The sequence below is a fragment of the Candoia aspera genome, chromosome 16 (genome assembly GCF_035149785.1).
Source record: "Candoia aspera isolate rCanAsp1 chromosome 16, rCanAsp1.hap2, whole genome shotgun sequence".
Classification (NCBI taxonomy): domain Eukaryota; kingdom Metazoa; phylum Chordata; class Lepidosauria; order Squamata; family Boidae; genus Candoia; species Candoia aspera.
In genome coordinates, this window is record NC_086168.1 from 10,823,773 (window position 1) to 10,844,212 (window position 20,440).

At 55.7% G+C, this 20,440-nt stretch overlaps 1 protein-coding gene across 1 annotated transcript; it reads right to left on the bottom strand.

Moving 5' to 3' along the window:
- Positions 1–8,193: 8,193 nt before the first annotated feature.
- On the bottom strand, positions 8,194–19,686 carry OLFML2A (olfactomedin like 2A). The gene is made up of 8 exons (XM_063316154.1): positions 19,518–19,686; positions 13,636–13,899; positions 13,003–13,110; positions 12,243–12,431; positions 11,594–11,858; positions 11,232–11,453; positions 10,806–10,991; positions 8,194–9,353 (listed from the first exon to the last, which is right to left on the bottom strand). Exons 1-8 carry the CDS (start codon positions 19,623–19,625, stop codon positions 8,752–8,754), a joined length of 1,944 nt encoding a protein of 647 aa, XP_063172224.1. The 5' UTR covers positions 19,626–19,686; the 3' UTR covers positions 8,194–8,751.
- Positions 19,687–20,440: the final 754 nt, after the last annotated feature.

Here is a 20,440-nt window from a genome sequence, read left to right on the forward strand (position 1 = left end):
CTCCGCCCCGAGGGCCATGCCCGCTAAACTCGCTCTCCTTTTGTGCTGCCCCGCACGTGGCAAAGTCCGGTTTGCCGGACGGCCAGCTGCAAAATCGTGTTCCAAACGCTGCCTCCGTCCCTCCGGCTCTTTCTTCCCTGCGCAGTTTTGAGTTTCTCTTTCTTAGGCCCCTTTTTTTGGTCCCCGCCCTCTTTTCCAGTGCTGGCTTCTGTCCCCTTCGTTATATCTAATGTAACCATGGTTCCATGCTGGTTAGCAGCCGTGGGGAGCTGCGTTCTACATCGGGGCTGCGAAGCTCCCGGCCACCACTAGGTGGCAGTAAAGCCACGCCTTTCCGGCGCCTTTTGCCTTTTAGCGCTTGCACGCGGATCCCCTTCCAGGTTTACACGCCTGGCTTGGTATTGTTCACACGACGCCCTTATCCAGGCCAGTTCCCAAATTTAGCAGCTGCGTTCGTGCAGCCTGCAGAGCTTGGCTAATGTTGACCTTGACTTCCTTGGCTTGGAGATGCAACCGGTTGTGCAAACCCACCAACCAAGATTTGGTTAGTTAACGGTGCAAATTCCGAAAAATAAGGGAATGTGCTCATTATCCAGCAAGTTTTATTGTTTCCCGTTATCTACTACGTTTATCAAGTACTCTGTGTTTGTTAGTAAATGAGTTCAGGGAAATATTCTTTCTGATGATAAACGGCTGTTGACAATTAACGGGCAAAGTGTCCCATCGTGGGACACATTTTGGTACTGGGTAACACATTGCGGCCATGGAGAATTTTATTTTTTGAGAAATATCTTTCCTTATGCCTCAACCCAGCTTGGAATGCTCATGACCTTAAACCAAGAGACTTTGTTTCCTTGATAACATTGGGGCGATCGAATGTGGCGATGCCTGGAGAAATACGCAGACCAGTTTGCAAGGGTAGGCCAAGGGAGGGTTGGCCAGAAAATTGTCCTCAGCCTTTAGCTCCAGCAACGGAGCAGTTGACCCATTTGGTCACCCTGTTCCTCTATCGCCAGCACTTTGGAAGTTTTCCGCTGGTCCGCCTTGATTCTGTCCCTTAATCTTTGCCCCCTTAATTTGGAAGAAAAGGGCTGGGGGGCGGGGGGGGGTGATGGCCTTTGCCTGGCTGGCAGTTAGCAGCTTGGCCTCCGGTGATGTATCCTGACCTGGCCGGACTGGAGGGGTGGGGGAGCATCAACATTTGGCGCTTGGCCCCAGGGGACAAAGCATCAGGCCTTAGAATGGGAACAAAACAAATCGCCTTTTTGCTCTGCCAAATGGTGAGAAAGCTCTTTTCTAAGTCTTTCCCAGGAGAATTACTTTGAACCTCCCAAAGCGCCGGTGGGATTGGGTTGCAAAAGGTGTGTTTTGGCTTTAAAGCCCTGGCTTTAAATCCCCGCCCCCTCTTTGTTGCTTTTTCTCTGGCACCAGCATTTCTGCGGTTCAGAATCCCCAAGATACGGAGAGGTTGGCCTGAATTGCAGCATGGACCGGATGTTGCAGCAGCAGTGAAGGGACACTCCACCCCGAATGAGGCTTGGCAGGAATAAACTCCTGTTTGTTTCCCCCTCCCTAACTGAAGCTGTTTTGTGGCACTGAAGGTCAATTCCCAAAGGGAAATTTAGTGTTGGCTGGTTTTATCCCCCGAAATGAAGTGCAACAGCTGATGCGCTGGGGGTTGCAGCTCAACTTTCATTTCTCAACTGGGCTCTGGAGGGGGGAAAGGTTTGACTTTCGGATCATGGGAAAAGCGTCCTTTGGGACTCGGCAGAGGCTAGAACACTGCAGACTGAGGAAGCCCACAACCAGCTCTTTTCCTGGGAAAACCTTGTGGTTCCTCCAGAACTGAAAGGCCACCCTTGTCCTTCCCACGTTGGCCGGGCCTCAAAGTCTCCTCCTGTCCCGAGAGTCCGTCCAGAAGCCTGGCAGGATGACCGGAAGAGCTGGCCAGCTTCTTGAGCTGCAGGGTCCCCCATCTCCCTCTCTGGGAGGATCAGACACGAGGCTGAAGGGGGCACACTGTCACCCCAGGAAGAAAACCCCTGGAACAGACCTTGTCCTAGGCTGGGTGGCCAAAGCGGGCAATGCCAGGTTGCCACAGAGAAAGGAATGCTTCCCACTAGGAGATGCTTCTCCTACAAGAGGGTAGTCCCCAACGTTTCAGGAGCAGGAATGGGGGCAGCTGCCCAGGACTTGTGCTTGGAAAGTTAATCTGGAGGTTGCATTAATTTCGGGGTGGCAAAGTTGATTTGGTGCATGGGGGGTTGGACAATCTTCCCCTTTATTTATTTACTCACCAACATCACTCAGCTAAAAGAAATCCCAAGGCAGAGATTTCTCCCACGTTTTCCTGTAGCTGGGCGTCTCCAGGAGGGAATCTTGATCTTTTGCACCACACACCCCCACACCCCCACACCCCCACACCCACCTCTGCCTCCATGGGCTCCCTTCTTGCCCATCCATTATTCGCAACTTCACCCTCCCCGTGCTCCTGGGGATCCCCGTGGCAGTTCTGGTCCAGCCCTGTTGCTCAGAAAGGCCTGCTTAAAGGGAAGCGATGCCTGGCGTGTGAATGGGTCTGTGATCTGTGCCCATTTCTCACATCTTCCCCGCACAGTGTGCTGGTGCCCACACTTTGGCGTCCTCTCCCATCTCATGAGCAATAAATCCAGGGCGTTGTTGGAAAAGTTGAGGGTCACTTCCTGTGAAGCCTGGTATGGAGATTTGCATGGCGAGGGAGCGAGCTGGGGGGGGTGGGAGACACAAATCCAGTAAGATATGGTGGGCCCATTGCAACATTGTGCTATGGACCCCCAGCCCTCCTTTCCCTAGAGAAAGCATCTGTCTGCTCTGTCACCGCGAACACCATGCTGTATTTATCTGGAGCCACTGCTGGTCTCAAAGACTTGAGTCATCAACCAGCTTCCCAGGGTTACATTGTGTCCCCCCCCCCCCCCCGCAATGGAGCCAAGCCTCCAGGTCATTCGAGCCAGGCTACCCTCTTTCTGTAACCTTCAATTATTTCCTCCCTTCGAGGAAGAGCAAGGGGTAACGGCCTTTCAAGCATTTCTCCCTTTGGTCCGCGTCTTGGTCTGAGATCTGGAGTTCCTGCCCTCTGGGTTACGACCAAAAAAACCTGGCATGACACAAGAGGAAGTGGCGGTGGGGAGGGAAGAGGAAAACTGCAGAGGGAAAATGGCCCAGGTTGAGGTTGAAGCATCCAGGGAGGTTGCTAACCCAACAAAGCAAAGCGTAGGGGGGCTTTGCCATGGCTCCCTTTATGGAAGCCCCACTGTGCAGCAACCCCAGTGAGAAAATAAGCGGAAAACATTGGCAGTGGGATCCTGTGGACAGGTGCTCGCCCTGTCTGAGAAGGTCTCTTAGATGATTGATGGTGCACGCCAAAGGAAGGAGGCTTGGGTGGGTCCCAGATCCTCCTTGTATGTCCAAAGTGCTCCTGCCAAGGAGGAGGGCTCAGGAGAGGGCGGGGGGTCAAGGTCTGCCTTGAGGAGGAGGACCACCTCCCTGCTGCTGGCGGCCCCTTGGCCTCCTGCAACGCTTGCCTCTGAGACGGGCTCAGCCGGTCTTGTGGGCTGCCCCTTTTCTAGCGTAAGTGTCGGGAGGCTGTGCGAGAGGCCAAGGATGGAAGCCCACCCCCAGCTTGCAGGCCAGGTCGACCTTGGTGCTCGGGTGCTTTTCCGCTGCCGACGAGCTCCTAAAACTGGGTTGAAAAGCTCCGGAAGAGGGTGGCTTTTGACTTCTTCCCCCCTCCCGGAAAACCAACTTCTTGTCCCTACTGGGCTTTTGTGGCCAAAGAGTTGGAAATTGCAGATGGTTGACCTGCGGTTGGAGGAGGAAAAAAAAGAAGGCTATTCTGTGCCAACATTAACCCCGAAGATGCAGGGAGGAGGGTGCATCCAGTTTATACAGGCCAGAGCTACAATAGACAATGGAATAAAATTAGATAATGGGGTGGACCTTTAAGAGCGTGCGGTTTGAGAGAAACTGGAAAAACATCTTTAAAAGTTTTGCTCCTGCTGAGGCTGCAGCACCATCCTTGCAAATAAACGCCTGCAACTTTTGTTATCTTGGGCAAATCCCATAATGATGGTAGCATTATAAGCCTTGGTTTGTCTTCTGCTCTGCCCTGGTCTAGCCTTTGCAAACATCTGTCGCGTCCAGCTGACCCGATGCTGTCCTAAAAGCTGGAGCGAGGCCTCACTGGCCTCACCGAGGGCGTCCAGGTGTTCGGACACGCACGTGCGCACTCATGCTCTGAATTGCTGCTGTCTCCCATCCGCAGAGTAAACCGGCCTGTCATCTGAGCCCAAGGGAGGGTGCCCTTGGCTTGCTTTGGGCAGGCGTGATGCCCACAAAGAATCCAATCCTGGGCGATTGTGCTAAAATCCATGATTTGAAGGGGGCTCGGATCTGAAAGGGTTGCTGCGCCGTTCATGGGCCACTGGTGCCAACCCGTTTTTGGACCAAAGGCTAGTTCTTCGCTCGTTGTGGCTACAGGTAGTCCTCGCTTAGTGGCAATTTGTTTAGCGACGGTTCAGACTTACAATTGCACTAAAAACCCTGACTTACAACTGATATTCGCATTTACAACCATCGCAGCATCCTGCGGTCACGTGATCGCCATTTTCTGCCTTCCCAGCCAGCTTCCGGCAAGCAAAATCAATGGGGAACTGCTTGATTCACTTAATGACCATGTAGGTTGCTTAACCATGTGATTTGCTTAACAACCGCTGCAAAAAATGGTTGTAAAATGCAGGGGCTGCGCAGCAGGGCTGAGAATTACTCTGCAGTGACGGGTTGAGGTTCCCATGTCAGGGCCAGCCTCGCTTCGCAATAAGACACAGACTCACTTAATGGGTATTAAGGATTTCTGGTTTATTGGAATGATAGCTGACAGAACGAAAAACGGGAACGGGGTAGGTAGTGTGGGGGTGCCCCTTTTATACCCTCCTGTATTGCCCCGGGCTTCCCCACCCCTCAATGCCCCGATCCCTCTTGATGGGACCCTTGATGGCTGCTTGGGCGTTTTCCCCCCCCCTGTGTCCTCTTTGTCTCCCTGCGACGGTTGTGTCCTCCTCCGGGGCACCATGTGCTTCTTATCTTCACTCCTCTGACGTCTCTCCTTTCAGTTGTTTATGGGTCCATGGGTGTGGGTGCCTTTGGGTGCTTGTGTTAATCCCTGGTTTGATTATCTTCTTCCCCTTTTCCTTAATGATCATGATCCACGTTGTGAGGCTCTTTGTGCCTTGCAACGAGGTCATGACATCCCACCTGCCTTGTGTTCCTCTTAGCTTCCAGTCCAGTGTTTCTCAACTGTGGCAACTTGAAGATGGGTGGACTTCAACTCCAGAGCTGGCTGGGGAATTCTGGGAGTTGAAGTCCACCCATCTTCAAGTTGCCACGGTTGAGAAACCCTGTTCTAGTCTCTGCTCTGTCAGTAGAGGCAGGTGGGGCGAATGGGAATGGAAAAGCATGCGGTTTGCGTTTGTTAGAAATGTTTGCATTTCCCAAAGGGGATTCCTGCCCTTTCCCAGATGTGCTTTGATAGCAGGCAGGCATCAATGGCAGGGACAGAAAGCTGAGCCTAACTTTTGGTGACCCGTCAACAAAGAGAGGGGGAGCCTGGCACGGCGCTGGAGCCAGAGAAGGAAAATCTGAGCTATGCCATCTGCCAGATCTGCTGAGCAAGTTGGTCAGGGCGCCGATTGGCCAGGGAAACAAAGATGTCGATTTAAGGGCCCGCCGCCCCAGGAAGGGTCATCCCACATCTTGGCTGGGCGGGCAAGTCAAGCTGCCACCAGCCCTCCGAGCTGGCCTTGGGGCTCTTTTGTCTTCTCAACCCCCTCCCCCCGGGCGTTGGCGAGTTGCCACTTCCCGGCCCAAGTGAACCACACCAGAAGGCGTTCAAAGCCAGGAGCATCCAGCAGTTGCACTGGGCTTTGCTTGCCTGATTTGGCCAGGTAAAGGGGGCAGTGATCCCACGTGCCTTTTGGAGACCCCCTTTGCCCATCCCCATTCCTTTCTGCTGCCGCTGGGCACGGCTGGCACGGAGGAGGTGCCCCCGTGAGAGCATTCTTCAGAGAGCAGCAGACACACACTGCTGGGGTGACGGGTGCCATGAGAAGGGCCGATTGTGCCTTCCTGGAGCATGCTTCCCAAGGTCTCTCTCACACCCACTGGCACCATCTGTGCCGGAGGCAACAAAGGGCCCCTGTGGGACATGGTGCCGCTGAGCCAGAGGTTGCCTGCCTCTTGGCGCCCCCTCCGTCGCGGGTGACAGCAGAGGTCGAAAGCGTGTTTCCCTTCCTCAGAAGGAATGAGCTCATCCGGAGCCAGACACTCCGGCTCTTTCTTCCGAGGTCCCTCGCAGCGGGGGGGCCACCCTCGCCAGACTCGGGGGGGGGGGAGAAGCTGCACCCCGACAGGAAACTGAGTTTGGAAACAGGCAGTGGAGTTTGGGGGCCAGACCCCGTGGGAAGAAAAGGAGCAACGTGCGCGTGGAGGTGGCTGGTCAGTGGTGTGGGCTCGGCGGGTGATGCCCAGGCAGAACCCTCCGTGGGAAAGCTGGCCTCGTGTGACCGTGGGGTGAGGCATGGCCACCCTCTTGGTCCAAGTCCCATCATCCTCATAGGGAGCTCGCTGGGCCGCATGGGACTTGCAGTGCCCCCCAGCTCCAGTGAAAGCAAACCATGCCATTCCCTGCAATTCCTAACAAAATGGTCACGCCGATCTTTTTTCCAGCATCCTGGAGCTAGTGGTCCCTCGCCCCCACTATCAGAATCCTTCTTGACCCATGTTTTCAAAGCTAAAATGTCGCTTCCTGATTTTTTTTTTTTTTTTTGAGAAAAGGATAGTTCTCAGCAGTTCATCATGAAACTTAAAGGAGATACCAAGGTTTGGTGGGGGGTTTTTTTTTTTATTTAATGAAATTTGTTCTCCAACACATGGAAACCCACAGATTAGTACTGCCATGCCAAAGCTGATCGCTCCCACCCCAATTCCTCTGGCATTAGTAAGGGCCAGTGAGAGGAGGACCTTTGGGGACCCCAGGACTGGACTATATGGGTCCCACTTAAGCTTGGCTTGCAAAAAAAATCCAGAAGACCCTCTGCCACGGATGTTTCCAAGTTTCTAGTCCTCGTGGACGGAGGTGCAAGACTGGAAAGACAAAGGTAGCAAAGAGGAGCCGAAAATGGAAACACAGCAATCCACCCCCCCACAAGCTGCCATTTGGTGCTTAGGGTGGCCCCTGCAGCATCTGGACAGGGGCCCCAGGGCCAGGCATTTGGCATGCAAAAGCATTAAGGAGGAAAATGCTCACTTTGCGCAAGAGAAGGCCAGTTGTACGCAGCCAAACTTCTAACAGGGACCTGCCTGAATCTTTCTAGCTGGCTAACGCCAAGTCAGTGGCTTTCTCTGTCCTCCTTTCCGCTCTGGAAGAGATCTTTCTGCAGAAACCCAAGATGTGCCAGATTACCATATGCTTGACAGCCAAATGCTGTCTCTGAGCCAGCACGCAGCATTTTCTGTTTCCTGGGGGAGAAAGTTGAGGGGGGCACCCTTCTTCCATGGAAAGCGACAGAAAAATCATGTGTGTTGGGGGGGGAGGCAAACAGAAGCCCCCCAAAGCCCCCAGCCTTTCCAAGCTGTCCACCACCGCCGATCTCCCAAGGGGACAGGAAATGCTACGGTGGCCTTCCCGCTGAGACGGCCGCTGTCCACTGCAGGGGGAGAAAAATTCTGCGTGTTTTCTGGCAATCGAATGCCCGCCTTTCTGTGAAACGTACGCAGGAGGCAACATCCTTGCCCAGGAACTGCCCAGAAAGATGGTGAAAACTTTGCGAGGAGAGCAGAAAAAGTGAGAACTGGCGATGTGCACGCAAGGGCGGGAAGAGGGACCCCTGGGTTTCTGATCAGTTTGGAGGGAAAAACCATATTCTAAAGTGAGGATTTTCACAGAACAGTCCGAAGAAGCAGCGTGAAGGATGAGCTCAGAGCCTGGGCAAATGGCAAGAGGGAGAAAACGTCTGGGACGTTTGCTTCCAAAGATGGGAATGCGAAGGGCGTATTTTCCCGGGGGAAAAGTGTTGACCCTGCAGGTTGAGGCAAGCGGTTCTTTCAACCCCAGAGCTTCAAGTTGATCCCTGAATCAATCCTCCATCGTATCACCAGTCAGATCACTCCTGTTTAATACTGGCCACTCTTTCCATCATCCCCTCCTCACGGACACTTTATGCATTTGCAAATAACGTGGATATTCTCCGGCTCCATACAACGCAGTAAGCCAAAAGGAAATAAACTGTATGCTAGCTTAGCTCAGCGCCTGAGCCTCCCCGTTGGGGCGTGTTCAGCAAACAGCAGTTAAAAGTCCGGGAGACTAATGCAATGTATAAACACTGCTGTTTCTTAGGCTGCAGAAAATGCAGAAAACGCATATTTGAACAGGACGTTCTATATGCAAGAAGCCTAACAAGGAAGCTTGCAATGGACAGCTTTCTGATTGCCCGTCTCCCCCAAATCCTGCAGACCTGTGGCGTTGGGTACCCCCAAGTTCCCCCAAGGGAAGCTGTTTCACTAAGCAAGAGCTCGCCCATCCGCAAGACGTTGGCACTTCAATCGATCCGTTCCATTGAATGCGCTGAATTTGGGTCCCTCCCGGGGCCGGGGCCCTCCTGGAGCCACGGAGACAGCCCTCCGGGGCCCGCCCCTGGCTTTCAGGGGTCCTGATCCTCAGGCCACGAAATGCAGTTTGTAGGTGACCTGGTGACCGTTGTCCCAGCCGTAAAGGGTTTTCTCCTTGGGGCTATAGTCGATCTGGGTCGTGAAGGCAAATTTGTTGAGGAAGACCAGCTTAGGGCTGGCTTCGGTGGCTGTGTGGGTGTCATAGGCGTACGCCACCTGCCCTTCTTTGGCGTTGCACTCATCCACAGCATACAGGATGCCACAGATAATGAAGCAGTTCCCGTATGAATTGCGCCTCAGGTTGGTCCTCCAGGTGGTCTCCTTCTGCGTGGACAGATCGGCTGGATCCAGCTTGCTCACCACGATGGTCTCCTGCTGGGCGTAGCTGTCGTCGATAGCCGGGTAGATCACCCACAGGCCACTCTCGTCCACGGCAAAGTCAACGTCGGAGTGGCCCCGCCACTTCCATGGCGTCGTGTCCTCGTAGACCACGTCGTCCAGTGAGGACCACGTGGCCACGAAGCGCTGGCGCAGGTCGTATTTGATGATATTCCTGGTGAAGGCCCGGTTGTAATAAAAGGCACCCTGGAAAACCACGTGCCCGGTCCCGATCCAGTTGTAGGGAAGTTTGTACAAGTTGCTCCAGCGCCCTGGGAGACACGGAAGAGATTGCGGTCAGAAATGCGACCGGACTTGGCTTCTTGAGGAACATCCCACCCCTCAGCCACAAACCTGGCAAGCGGGCAGGAGGGCCTTGAAGACTCTCTCCTGGGACTTGCATGCTTCTCGGTGTGTCAATAACCACAAGGACAACTCCCAGCGAACAAGGCTGAGCAACTGTATTTTGTAATATTTCTCCCCACTGAAGATGGGGTTGGACCTAGAGAATGAGTGTGAGATTATAGTGCCTTTCTAGATCTATGCTGGTGTACGACCATAATAATTGACTGGTTGGTTGGCTGATTGATAAGTCGTTGGAAATAGGCTTGCAAACACCAAGTGATGCTTTAGCTGGGACTCTCTGCACCCAAAGATTGGCCCGCCTGCTCGGCCGTTTTAAAAAGGGTACCTTCTCCCAGAGGCAGTTGAGCTACAGGCTGTTGAGAAAATCTGATTCTCAACCAAAATAATTGTTTGTGCAAGCCAAGGGATCAGCGTGACTTCAATTCCAGTGGGAGTCGAGAGCAGACTATTTACAAAGTGGATTTAAATAACAACAAAAAAATAAAACTGAAACGGGCATTTTAAAGGGTAGGGCCACGCCATGCTCGGGTTTCAGCCGAGGAAGAGAAGAGCTTTTTCAGCTGCACACGACACCATCTACAACAGCAATCTTTTCCATAAGTTTGATTCAGGGCTGTTTTAACCATGCATGGAGAACTTTTTGGTCAAGTCAGCTGGCAAAGAACCAGCTCAGTTAAAGGGCAGAGAGCAAAACGAAAGGGTTCTGATATTGAGGTTTTTGAAATTTGCTTTGCTTTAAAAGAGAAGCAGCAGAAAGAAGAAAAGAAGGGCTTCGGTGTTGGAAAAGTATAAGTATACAAGGCAAGAAGGAAAGGAATCAATGGAGCAAAGCAAATTGTAAAACATGTTCACTCTGGCTTGCAGTCTAAAAGACACAGCACAGAAGGATAAAGGTGAGAAGAGGAAAAAGGTCTCTAGTGCAAATTCAAGGCAGGCATGGGGGCAGCAAGAAACTTCAGGAAGGAGCCAAGCGGCCATCAAGGAATGAACAGGAAAAGAAGGAAATCCCCCCCCTTTTTTTTAATCCAGGAATTCTGCAAACTTTGGATCGGATTCCAAGTTTCGAAGGTGTTATGAGGCTCACTTAGGGTGTCCTGTGAAATTAGTCCTTGTGGTTACAAACCACAGCACCGTGGCTTCTCCCAGGGCCACAACGGGGGGGGGGGCAACCGGGGCATGTGCCCCAGGCGCCGCGCTGGTGGGGCACCAAAATGGGCACGGAATCCATGTTTGCCCTGGGTGACACAATCGATCCAATTTCACGAATCACGGCTTGGGCCACGGACAGCCCACCCCACCTGTTTTCACGGGCAGGTGTGCAGCAGCCCCCTCCTCCCGCTTGCTCTGCCCCTCCTCACCTTGCCTGAAGTTCTCCAAGCTGCGGAACTCCACCAGGCTGTTCCCGTAATAATAGTTGGCGACGTAGATGCGGCCGTCCGTGGCCGCCGGGTCCTTCATCCACGCCCCCTCGTTCCGGCCGTAGCTGTGCTGCTCCTCCGGGGGGTCCACTGCCTTCAGCGTGCCTTCGCACTCGGCCTCGCGCACTGCAGGTCCAACGGACAGGATGGGGAGAGCTGGGGCCGCCTGGGGGGATTGGGCCAGCCCCCCGTCGCGGCTGCCCTTCCGTGGGCAGGACGAGCTGGTCTGCCCAAACGAAAACTACACGAGGCCAAGTTGGCCAGCTCTGTCTCCCTCCGTGCCACCCCAGTGCCCTTAACAGGTGTGGCTCCCCCGAAGGAGCACCTGATGCCACTGTCCCTGGTTGAGACAGGATTTGTACGTACCACGGCTGGCAGGGGCAGTGACCTCGGTGATGTGGTGTCTCCTGGGCAGGAGAGTAGTGCCAGGCAGACTTTGAAGTGTGGTGCTGGTGGTGGGGAGCAAGGAGGTGGTGGTGTTGGCATAGGGTGCCACGGAAGGCATTTCTCCTGCCCTTGGCAGGGTCTCCTGGTCTATGTGGGTCTCCAGTTTGGGCTGCACAAACCCAGCTCCCTTTGCAGGGTTTTCTGCAAGAAAGGACCACCCATAGTAAGCCTGAAGCGGGCGATCTTCCTGACCCCGCTGTGCCATAGCAACCAACTGCATCAGGGTGGGCAAAATTCCAGGGACGTGGGGGCAGCTCCCTGGACCCCTGCCTTATACTCACCGTGGCTGCTCAGCATCCCCTCTGCTTCCGCTCGGTGTCCTGCTTTGTAGTACACAAGGCCCCGGATTACAGTTTGCTGCCCGGAGGAACGGGGCTTGGAAGTGGCCTGTGCCAGGCCCATCCGCCCCTTGCCAATCTCCTTCCTAAGCTTTTCGGGCTTGAGCGATTTCTCCTTGGAAATGCTTGGGGCAACTTTGTCCCCCAGGCTCTTCTGAGGGCTGGGATACTTCTGAATGCTCTCCTTGTCACCCACTCTAGCAGTATCCTAAGATGGGGAGAAAAGCAGTCGGGGAACAACAGCCGTAACGCGGGCAGAACTGGGGAGGAGCATCATTAAAGTGTAACACACATCCGAGTTTGGCATCTCATCTTACGATTTGTGCCTGCAAAGTGGGCTATTTAAAGCATTTGCACCTGCTGGTGGCCTAAAAGACACAGCACACAAGGATAAAGGAAGGGGAGGGAAGAGGAAAAAAGTCTCTAGTGCAAACTCAGAAGGCAGGTATGGGGGAGGAAGATACTTCAGAATGATCAGGAAGGGCGAAAGAGGAAGGGCAGCAGCAGAGAAGACAGATGGCTACAGGAGAATGGATCCAGCTGTTAAATGAGATGCGGCTGGTGGATTCCAGTGAGGGTGACGGGGACCAACCTGGACCTTGTCTGCCGGACTGGCTGCAGCAGCGTCCTTCTGCAGCAGCTGATGCTCCAGGTTGGAGAGCTCTTTCTTGATGCCGACCATGATGTCCGAATAGTTCTCGTAGCGTTTCATCTGGTCGCTCAGGCGCAGGACGCTCTGCTTCACCACATTGCCGTCCCGGCTGAGGTTGGTTTTGACTGTCTGGGGGGAGAAGAGATGGTAGCGGTAACAACCAGCATCGACGCAGGTGGTGGCACGCATTCCTTCATTTATTTCAAGGCACAGTTAGCCAGCCTTCCTGCCTGTCCCCCTCCCCTTTGCTGAGCAGCTTCCGGACCTCTGGCCTGAAGCCCAGGGATCCCTAGAGGCCATCTAGTCTGCCTGGTGCAGGAACCCCAATCCAGCATGGCTTCTGCCTGAACGCGTCCATCGCAGGTGACCTCGCCGCGTTTCCCGGGGTGGGGTTCCGCTGGTGACCCGCTTTGATTTTTTCCCCATCATTTAATCAGAACTTCCCTGAGCGTCACTTAAATCCGGGGCGACGGAAAACGGGTTTTGACTTCCTCCAGCGTGGTGTCTTCTCCAGGGCTGAAAGAGACCTCTCCTCACTGGCCCAGCCCCTCCCACCTTCTCCCCTGCTAGCTGGGGAATTCTGGGAGTTGGTCCACCCAGCTGGAAGTCGCCAGGGTTGAGAAACACTGCTCTACCCGGCTGCAGCTACAGGAGGTGGAACGAAGCCTCGAAGGGGGGAGAGCCGAGAAGTTTGCGTCACCTCTTCCAGCGAGTCCATCTGTGCCACCACCTTGTTGATGTAGGAGTGGACTTTCATCAGGTCCACGCTGTAAAGGGCCCCCTCGAGCAGGTCAATCACGGACTGCAGCTGCAGGAGGAAGGGGTGGGGCGAAGAACGTCCAGATGCTGAGTTGGTCACAGAAAGCCCAAGATTTACACTTCCTGCTTGGCAACTGTGGTTTTCCAGTCCCTGCGTCCCCTAAAGTCTGCTCAGAGCAGCCCCAGGGTGCCTAGAGAAGAGGTCTCAGGGGGGCTGGGGGGAGACCCTCTGACCCTGCCCCCTGAAATGATACCCCTCATTGGCTGCTCAGGGCAGGCCATCCCTTCCCCTTCCTTCTCTATTCCTCCCTCCCTTCCCTATTTCTCCCATTCCTTCCCTCCCTCCCTCCCTCCCTCCCTCCCTCCCTCCCTCCCTTCCTTCCTTCCTTCCTTCCTTCCTTCCTTCCTTCCTTCCACTCCCCAGCTGCATCCTTGCAGAAGTGGTCAGAGCCTGAAGCCTGAATGAGTCCAGTAAGCCAGAAGCCCCTTGTGAGGCTGTCTGCAGGGCCCCCCTTGGAGGGCCACCACCCCCTGACCCCCCACCCCCGCTGAAGCCACAGCCCCTGCCCCACACCTTGTGCAGCTCGGGCGCCTGCTGCTTCAGCGTCTCCGTCTTCCACTCGTCCACACACGGGTTGAGCGAGGCCGGCGGGGCAGCGCAGGAGCAGCGGCAGTCGGCCCCCGAGCTGACCGTCTCCACAGTGTAGAAGTCCTCCGCCCGCCTGGTCCCCTCACGGAGGCGGAGGCAGGCGGCCTTGCTGAGCGGCCTCAAGATGCATTTGCAGCGGCAGTCGGAGCCTTCGGAGGTCATGCGCACCTGCTCCGGGTCCCCAAAGGCCTGCGGGGGTGGAAAGCAGGCAGGGCTGATGGCGGAGGCTTTAATCCGCACTGTCCCCCCCCCCGCCCCCAGCCAGCCCCAGAGCTCCCAGGACCTCTGCTTGTGTCTCCTGTCCTTCCCACTAACCCTGCCCCAAACCACAGCATTGTTTGGACGGATGAGGGCACAAATCCCTGGCTGAACCCACCCATTGTGGTTTGTCCAATGAACCACAGCTAAGCGGATCACAGCTAAGTGGATCATGTCTGACTCCTCGGGTTGCTCATGGGAGGGAGGGGCCTCATGCCAACCTCCCCCTATCCCCTATCCAGCTGCCCCTTGGCCATGAATGGGCCAGCCAAAACTAGGCTGCAGCCAGAACCAAGTGGCGGGTAGTTCCAGAGAGCCGGCCCACGTAGGCAGTTGAGTCCCTAAACCCTTCAAAAGATGGAGACGTGTTCCTGGGCCGTCTCCCCAGCTGTTCTACGGGGCCCACAGAGGCACCATAACCAACCATTTAACCTGGTGGAAATTCAGCCCTTAGGACCGCCTGGTAAAAGGAAAATGCTGAAGAAGGAAACAGACCAGGATCTGCAACTTTGGACCATTGTTAGGACCTTTGCCCCTCTTTGACAGAGCCCACAGTTGATACCTGCTGCAGCCGTGGGGCCAGACCCACACTGCTCTCCCTTCCTGCACAGAACCAGAGAAAGAAGGAAAGAAAATCGCCTTGTGCTCTGCTTCCTTCCAAGCACATGGGTTTGGCCCTCTGCTTTTCCCCGGCCTGATGCCGCGGCTCCCCAGATCCTTGCTGAGAGGATGGGAGTTGTAGTCTGACGCAGCCAGAGGTCAGAAAAGAGCACCTCTGGCTTGGGAGCTCCGCGCAGCTGTCCGGGCACCGCATCAAAGGGCTCACAGATCTTGGGACCAAGAGAAGGGAAGTGACGGCAAGCAGGGGAGGATGGGGGACTCCCCCTGCCCTCCCCCCTCTGGGCAAGCCTGGCTTCCTTTTCCAGAGTCAGGTGGCGGGGAGTTAGGCGGCCCTCACGCGCCCTCTGGCCATGCTCACACAACTCTCTTGGCCCAGAGCTTCCTCTGCCCGCCCCAAGCAAAGCAGCTCATGGGGTGCCAGCCTGGCCCGCAGGACTCACTGCTAGCCCCTCTCCGCCTGAGGATGCCTCTCTCAGGCCTCTCTTCACCATGCTTTCCCACCCTTCTCGGCTGTCTTTGCCGGCACGCCCTGAAATGAAGATAATCTCCATGGCACGCTGGGGAAGGCTCTGGCATGCCTTCAGCTGTGCCTGCTGCAGCAGTGGCTGGAGGTTGGGACTGATGGCCGGGGGACAGCAAGAGAATTGGGAGACTTTTCCAGGGAGGAAGGCCCCCCCTCCCAAAGAGCCTTGCCTTTTCCCTCCCTCCCTCCCTCCCTCCTTTTTCCCTTTCTTTCTGGAGAATCTCACTGGCTGATTCCACCCCATCTTTCCAGCCTCCTGATACCTTATTTCCCACAAAGTCCTTTACTCAGAGCCCCTGACCTCCAGCTATCTTGAATTACATCCCCCTTAATTCCCGCCCCATCCATTGCAACCGGTTGCAGGGGAGATGGCTTCAGAGCCTTTCCTTTTCTTGCAGCCTGAGTGGAAACGTCACACAAGGGAAAGGGGAGGGGAGGGATGAGAAAAACTGCACAGCTCAGGTGCAGTGTTAACAGCAAGGCCTTGCTCGTCTTCCTGCCCATGATGTTCTAGGTTGCTTTAAAAGAGGAAGACCTGTTTTTGCTCCAACCGTTTATTTTGGTGAGCCTTGGAGAAGGGCACAAATCCGTCCTTTTCCCTTTTCCCACCATAACGAGGAAGCCAGTGGGAAGTCCAAAAGCACCTTGTTAAGGGGCTGGAAAAAATGAAGGTAGCTAATTTGCTCCGGAGACCTATGGGTGCAGAGCAGACGACAGCTGAGCACCACGGGGCACGGCCGTTCATTCGGAAAACTAAACCCCTGGAATGTTTTGTAAATGGCTTCCTTCAACAGGAACCACGTGCGCTCTGCCAGGAATCTGGATACAAGGAACTCTCCAGAGGGCAGGGGCTTTATTTCAAAGCCAGCTTTGGCACCTGAGGCCCTGCGGGAGGCTGCTGGCGTAACAGTCTGAGTGGACCCAGCTGCCGGCAGCGCTCTGCGGAAGCTGATTAACCCTGGCTGAGGAAGCTCAGCGCTTCCCCCTCCAGGGCGTGCACACAGCTGGGGCTGCGCCTTCATCAGAAACTGCTCCGCCTGGGTTCGGACTCTGCAGCCCGGAAGCAAAATCCTCTGGGGATTGAAACCAGGTGCAGGTATCCAGAGAAGGGCGCCAACGTGAGGTCGGAAGCTTTGTTCCTCTGTCTGAAAGCGCTCAGCCGCTCCAGCCGCAGCAGAGCCCGGCAGCCGTTTGCCTGCAAAGCGGTGCCCGTAACCACATCCCACCCTGCAAGTATGGACACCCCTCCAAGCGGTCTCAACCTTTGCAGCTCTTGGAAGAACACAGCCACAGGTTGGGTTGGGCGCGCGTTCCCCACGGCAGCTGCCCACTGACCAGACAGGAGTGGGAGATGCAACATGACTTTACCAATGATTTATTTCTGGAGGCGGCTGACCTCTGCGATTCTTTTTCAAGATTGCCTAACGGCTGCCCCACAGCCCACTTGCAGACAGAGAGAGCGGTGTGTGTTGCGTTCCCGTTAGGAAGAAACACGCTGTAAGCATTCACAGGAGAGCAAATGTCGTCTGCTCAGGGCCTCTGCCCCCAGCCACATCCTCTGCAGGCTCAGTCCGTTTCTTTCCTCTCCCCGGCACGTTTTAAGGCCTCTCCTTTTTTTCGACAAAGCTCGGCACCTCCGGTTTCCAGCAGCTCCCTGTTGGAGGCGGGTGATGCCACCGCACCACAGAACGGACGGACAGAGATACAACTTTATTATTTATTCATTTGACTTCAGTCCTTCCGTGCTACTTGGAGGGGCAAATCTTTGCAAATCCATAAAAAATCCTAAGCGGAGGTCAACATTCCTAGCAGCCCAGCATTCGGACAGTGGGTTCCTCTCCTGTGCTTCTCGGATGGTTGAAGCCCCCTCAGAAACGATTCTGTGTTTCTTTCCCAGGAATGCCATTTCTGAGACCTCCTGGAAACTCTGAGTGGATCTGTTAGCCGGGGAACAATGCAGGAAGGGCGTGCAGCCAAGGCAGAAAGAGACCGATGCGGCTGATGATTATACGGGCAATATAATATTACAGAGGCAACAACTGCATGGCTAACATCTGGTCTCCTTGGGCTACTAATAAGGCAGCCAGTTATCCAACAGGGCTCCGTTGCTGTGGCCTGGCCTCTCCCTTCTTGTCCTGTATTCCAGCAGAACAGAGCCGTTGCACCCAGGTCCCTAGGTCCCACAACGCAGTGGAGTAACCCTGCCTTAAGGGCATTGTGGGAAATGCGAAGTGCCATTAATTGCGGCTTGCTCAGCACCTCCTCAAAATTGGACCCACCTGAACAAATCCGGGTCTTGCTGCTCCAGGCAGAAGCCACGCAGAAGAGCCAGGACTGGCCCACGTCCTCTCCTCCCTGGGACCCCCTGGTTTGGTGTGATGCTGCCAGGCAGCAAAAAGTTACCTATTTCATAGGGCTTGGCACAATTGGACATCCCACCTGCACCCCCGGGTCCTCTCCTTCTCTGCCTCTGCTGTCTGGTATCTTGCCATGTCTGGCCAGAGCAACTGAGACCCCTGAGTCTTTCATACCCAAATCAGAAACGAGGCTGAGTGGTCATTCCCCACCCACCCCCCAATCTGGCTTGCCCCATTACTGCCCTCTGAGCAAAAAAGCCAGGCCTTGAATGGCAAAATGCACCTTCTTGACTTAAACCATGCCGCCTTTGCACCGCGGTGATGTGAAATACGCCAGGGGGGTGAGGAATGCTAGCAGCCCGAGTCCGGGGCACCCTTCACATCTGTGCACACTGAAGCAACATTGCATCACTCCTCAGAGCATGAATATTTCTGCAATAGCGGGAGGGCAGGGTTGTGGTGGGGGGGGGCTGGGGAGAGCAGAACAAAGATGCTCTTAGCTGCCCCCAAGCCCTCCACTTCTTCCTCATTTTCTAAGCAACATCCTAAAGCACCGATTTGGGGGTGGGGGCAGAGGAAAGCCATTATCTCTTGCATCAGCTGCAGGGGGGTGGGTGGTTTCACTTTGCACAGGGATAAAGGCTGCAGTCAAGGGCTGCTGGAAGGGGAGGCCGGGCGGAATTTCACTCCTGATCATTTTGGGCAGCTGGCCGATCCCTTGGTCCCCAGCAAGTCAGTGGGTGAGTCAGCCTTATGGGATTGAGAAGGGGGAGGGGGAGGGTCCAGCCATAAAAACTGCCACAGATGATCCAGACCCTTCCGGTGCTGGGGGGGGGCTCCCCCTGCTCTCTTGCAAGCCTGGGTTGACCAGGGGAGGAAACTCATTCAGCGGCCCGGCACATGGAGAAAAAGCCCTCCCCAGTGGATATTGATTACTCCCAGTGGATATCGATGACTGCCTGATCAATAAAGGTATCTATGTTCCTCTGTGGAGGTGTTACTCAGGCTATATTTTAGAAAGTGTGTGTGAGTGGGGGGTTAGTATCCTAGAGCAGCTGCAGGTTTTGCCTCCCTTAATTCTCAGGAACTGATCATTTATGTACATACTTATTCTACATATTTTTTTAAACCCACCACCAACCCAAGACTCCACCGTCCTGCTGCAGGTGGATAGATTTGCCTCCAGAGGCCTCCCAGGCCAAATCTGAAAGGTCCAGTGAAGGAGAGGCCCTCTGCATATGCTCAGAGGCAGCCACCGATCACCTCCCAGTTCCAGGAGCCTGCCTGGTGAAGGGTGCCTGGGTCCTCTCCTTCGGACACCGGAGAGGTGGATTCACAGAGAGCCGAGCAGAAAGACGAGGAAAAGCCTCTTTCCTTTCCGGCAAGAATTCGTTTTCCCAAACTGCCTTAAATAGAGAAGAGATTCTTCTCTGTAACTGCCTTTCTCCTCGCTTCTCCAGCCCTTCCTCCCGGGGAGAGGTCGATGACCGCAGGCTCAGGCTCCCAAAAGGCGGCGGCGGTGCCTGATTCGGATTCATCGGCGCCGGTTTTGTTACTGGAGGACCAGTCCGTTTGCCCCGCTCCAAGACGCGCGCGGGTTGCGGACCTTCTCTAAGCCGCGATTCCCTTCATTTATGTATTTATTTTCAATTTTTTGCTCCCGCCCATCTCCCTGGAAAAGAGAGTTGTTAGAAGCCACCGCCGTTCTGTCGGCCCGTTCGCACCCCCCGGGAAGCCAAGCGAGGCGAATCTTTGGGCTTGGGGGGCGCTGAGCGCCTGGGCCCAGAGGCTCCCCCCTCCCCGCCCCGTTAAAGGCAGCTCCGGGTGCCCAAGTAGCGCGCGCAAAGCGCCATCGCGTCGCTCCGGCTCCGGGGTCCCTGGGGGCTTCGGCTGGCGACAGCCAAGATCTCGGGGTGGGATCCCATCCGAAGCCTCACTGTAAGGGCTGGCCATCGACCGGGGAGCGGCTATGAACCAGGAGAGGGCGGCGGCGGTCCTCCCCTTCCGTCCCATCCCGTCCGTCCCCGCACCCCACCGGCGGCGCCTACCTTCCCAGCCCCCTGCGCCGGGGCGGAACTGAGGAGCAGCCGGAGCAGCAGAGCGGCGAGCCAGGCCAGGCGCCAGCGACTTCTCCGGGCGCCCGGGCGCTGCTCCATGGCGGCCCACGGGCGGCAGATTGGTGCGCAGCGCCGGGCGGGCACCCTCCGCCAACCGAGCGCGCCGGGCTCTGTCTGCTAAGCTCTGGGCGCCCTCGAGGGTGGCGCGCGGGGCGGGAGGCTGCCCGGCTGGGAAGGCGGGGCTTCCCGGCCGGTGCCCCCGCCTCTGGGCTGAGCGGGAGGGGCCGCGACCCGCCTCCTTCGCCTCTCCGGCGCCCGGCTCTGGACGGGCAAAGGGCCCCGCGCTGCCCCTTGGAGACGAGGCGGCCAAGCGGAGACGCGGAGTCCTCTGCACCTGCTCCAGCGCGCGCCCGCGCGCGAGAAGCGCTGGGCAGCCCCGTCGGGTGGCGGCTGGTTATTCGGCCCATTTCGCAGACGGGATAAAGTGAGGCCGAGCGGACGCCTCCGTATCTTCCCGGGGATTTTTCCTGCTGCTGGTGGGCGACCTCCGCTCCCTGAGAGGTCTCAGAGAGGGATGAATCCAGACACCCAAGGACAGCCTTTTTCTCATCCCAGGCTTCTGTCTTTTTCGGCGGGAAGGGAAAAAGCTGCGGCGACCGAGCTGCCTTCGCCATCTAATTTTCCCTCCCCGGCGGAGGACTGAACTTCTCCAGCCTCTTCTTCTCGGTCCCTCTCTTTCCCGAAGGGGCCCACCAGGTTGGAAAACACCACGACGTTCCTTTCGTTGTACCCAAACGCCCGCACGTGTTCGCGCGCACACAATTGGTTCGCCTCATTACTTACTTTGAAACCGCCGTATTTAAACAGGCACCTTCTTCCCAGGGATCGCCGTAACTCAAAACACAGCCCGGCTT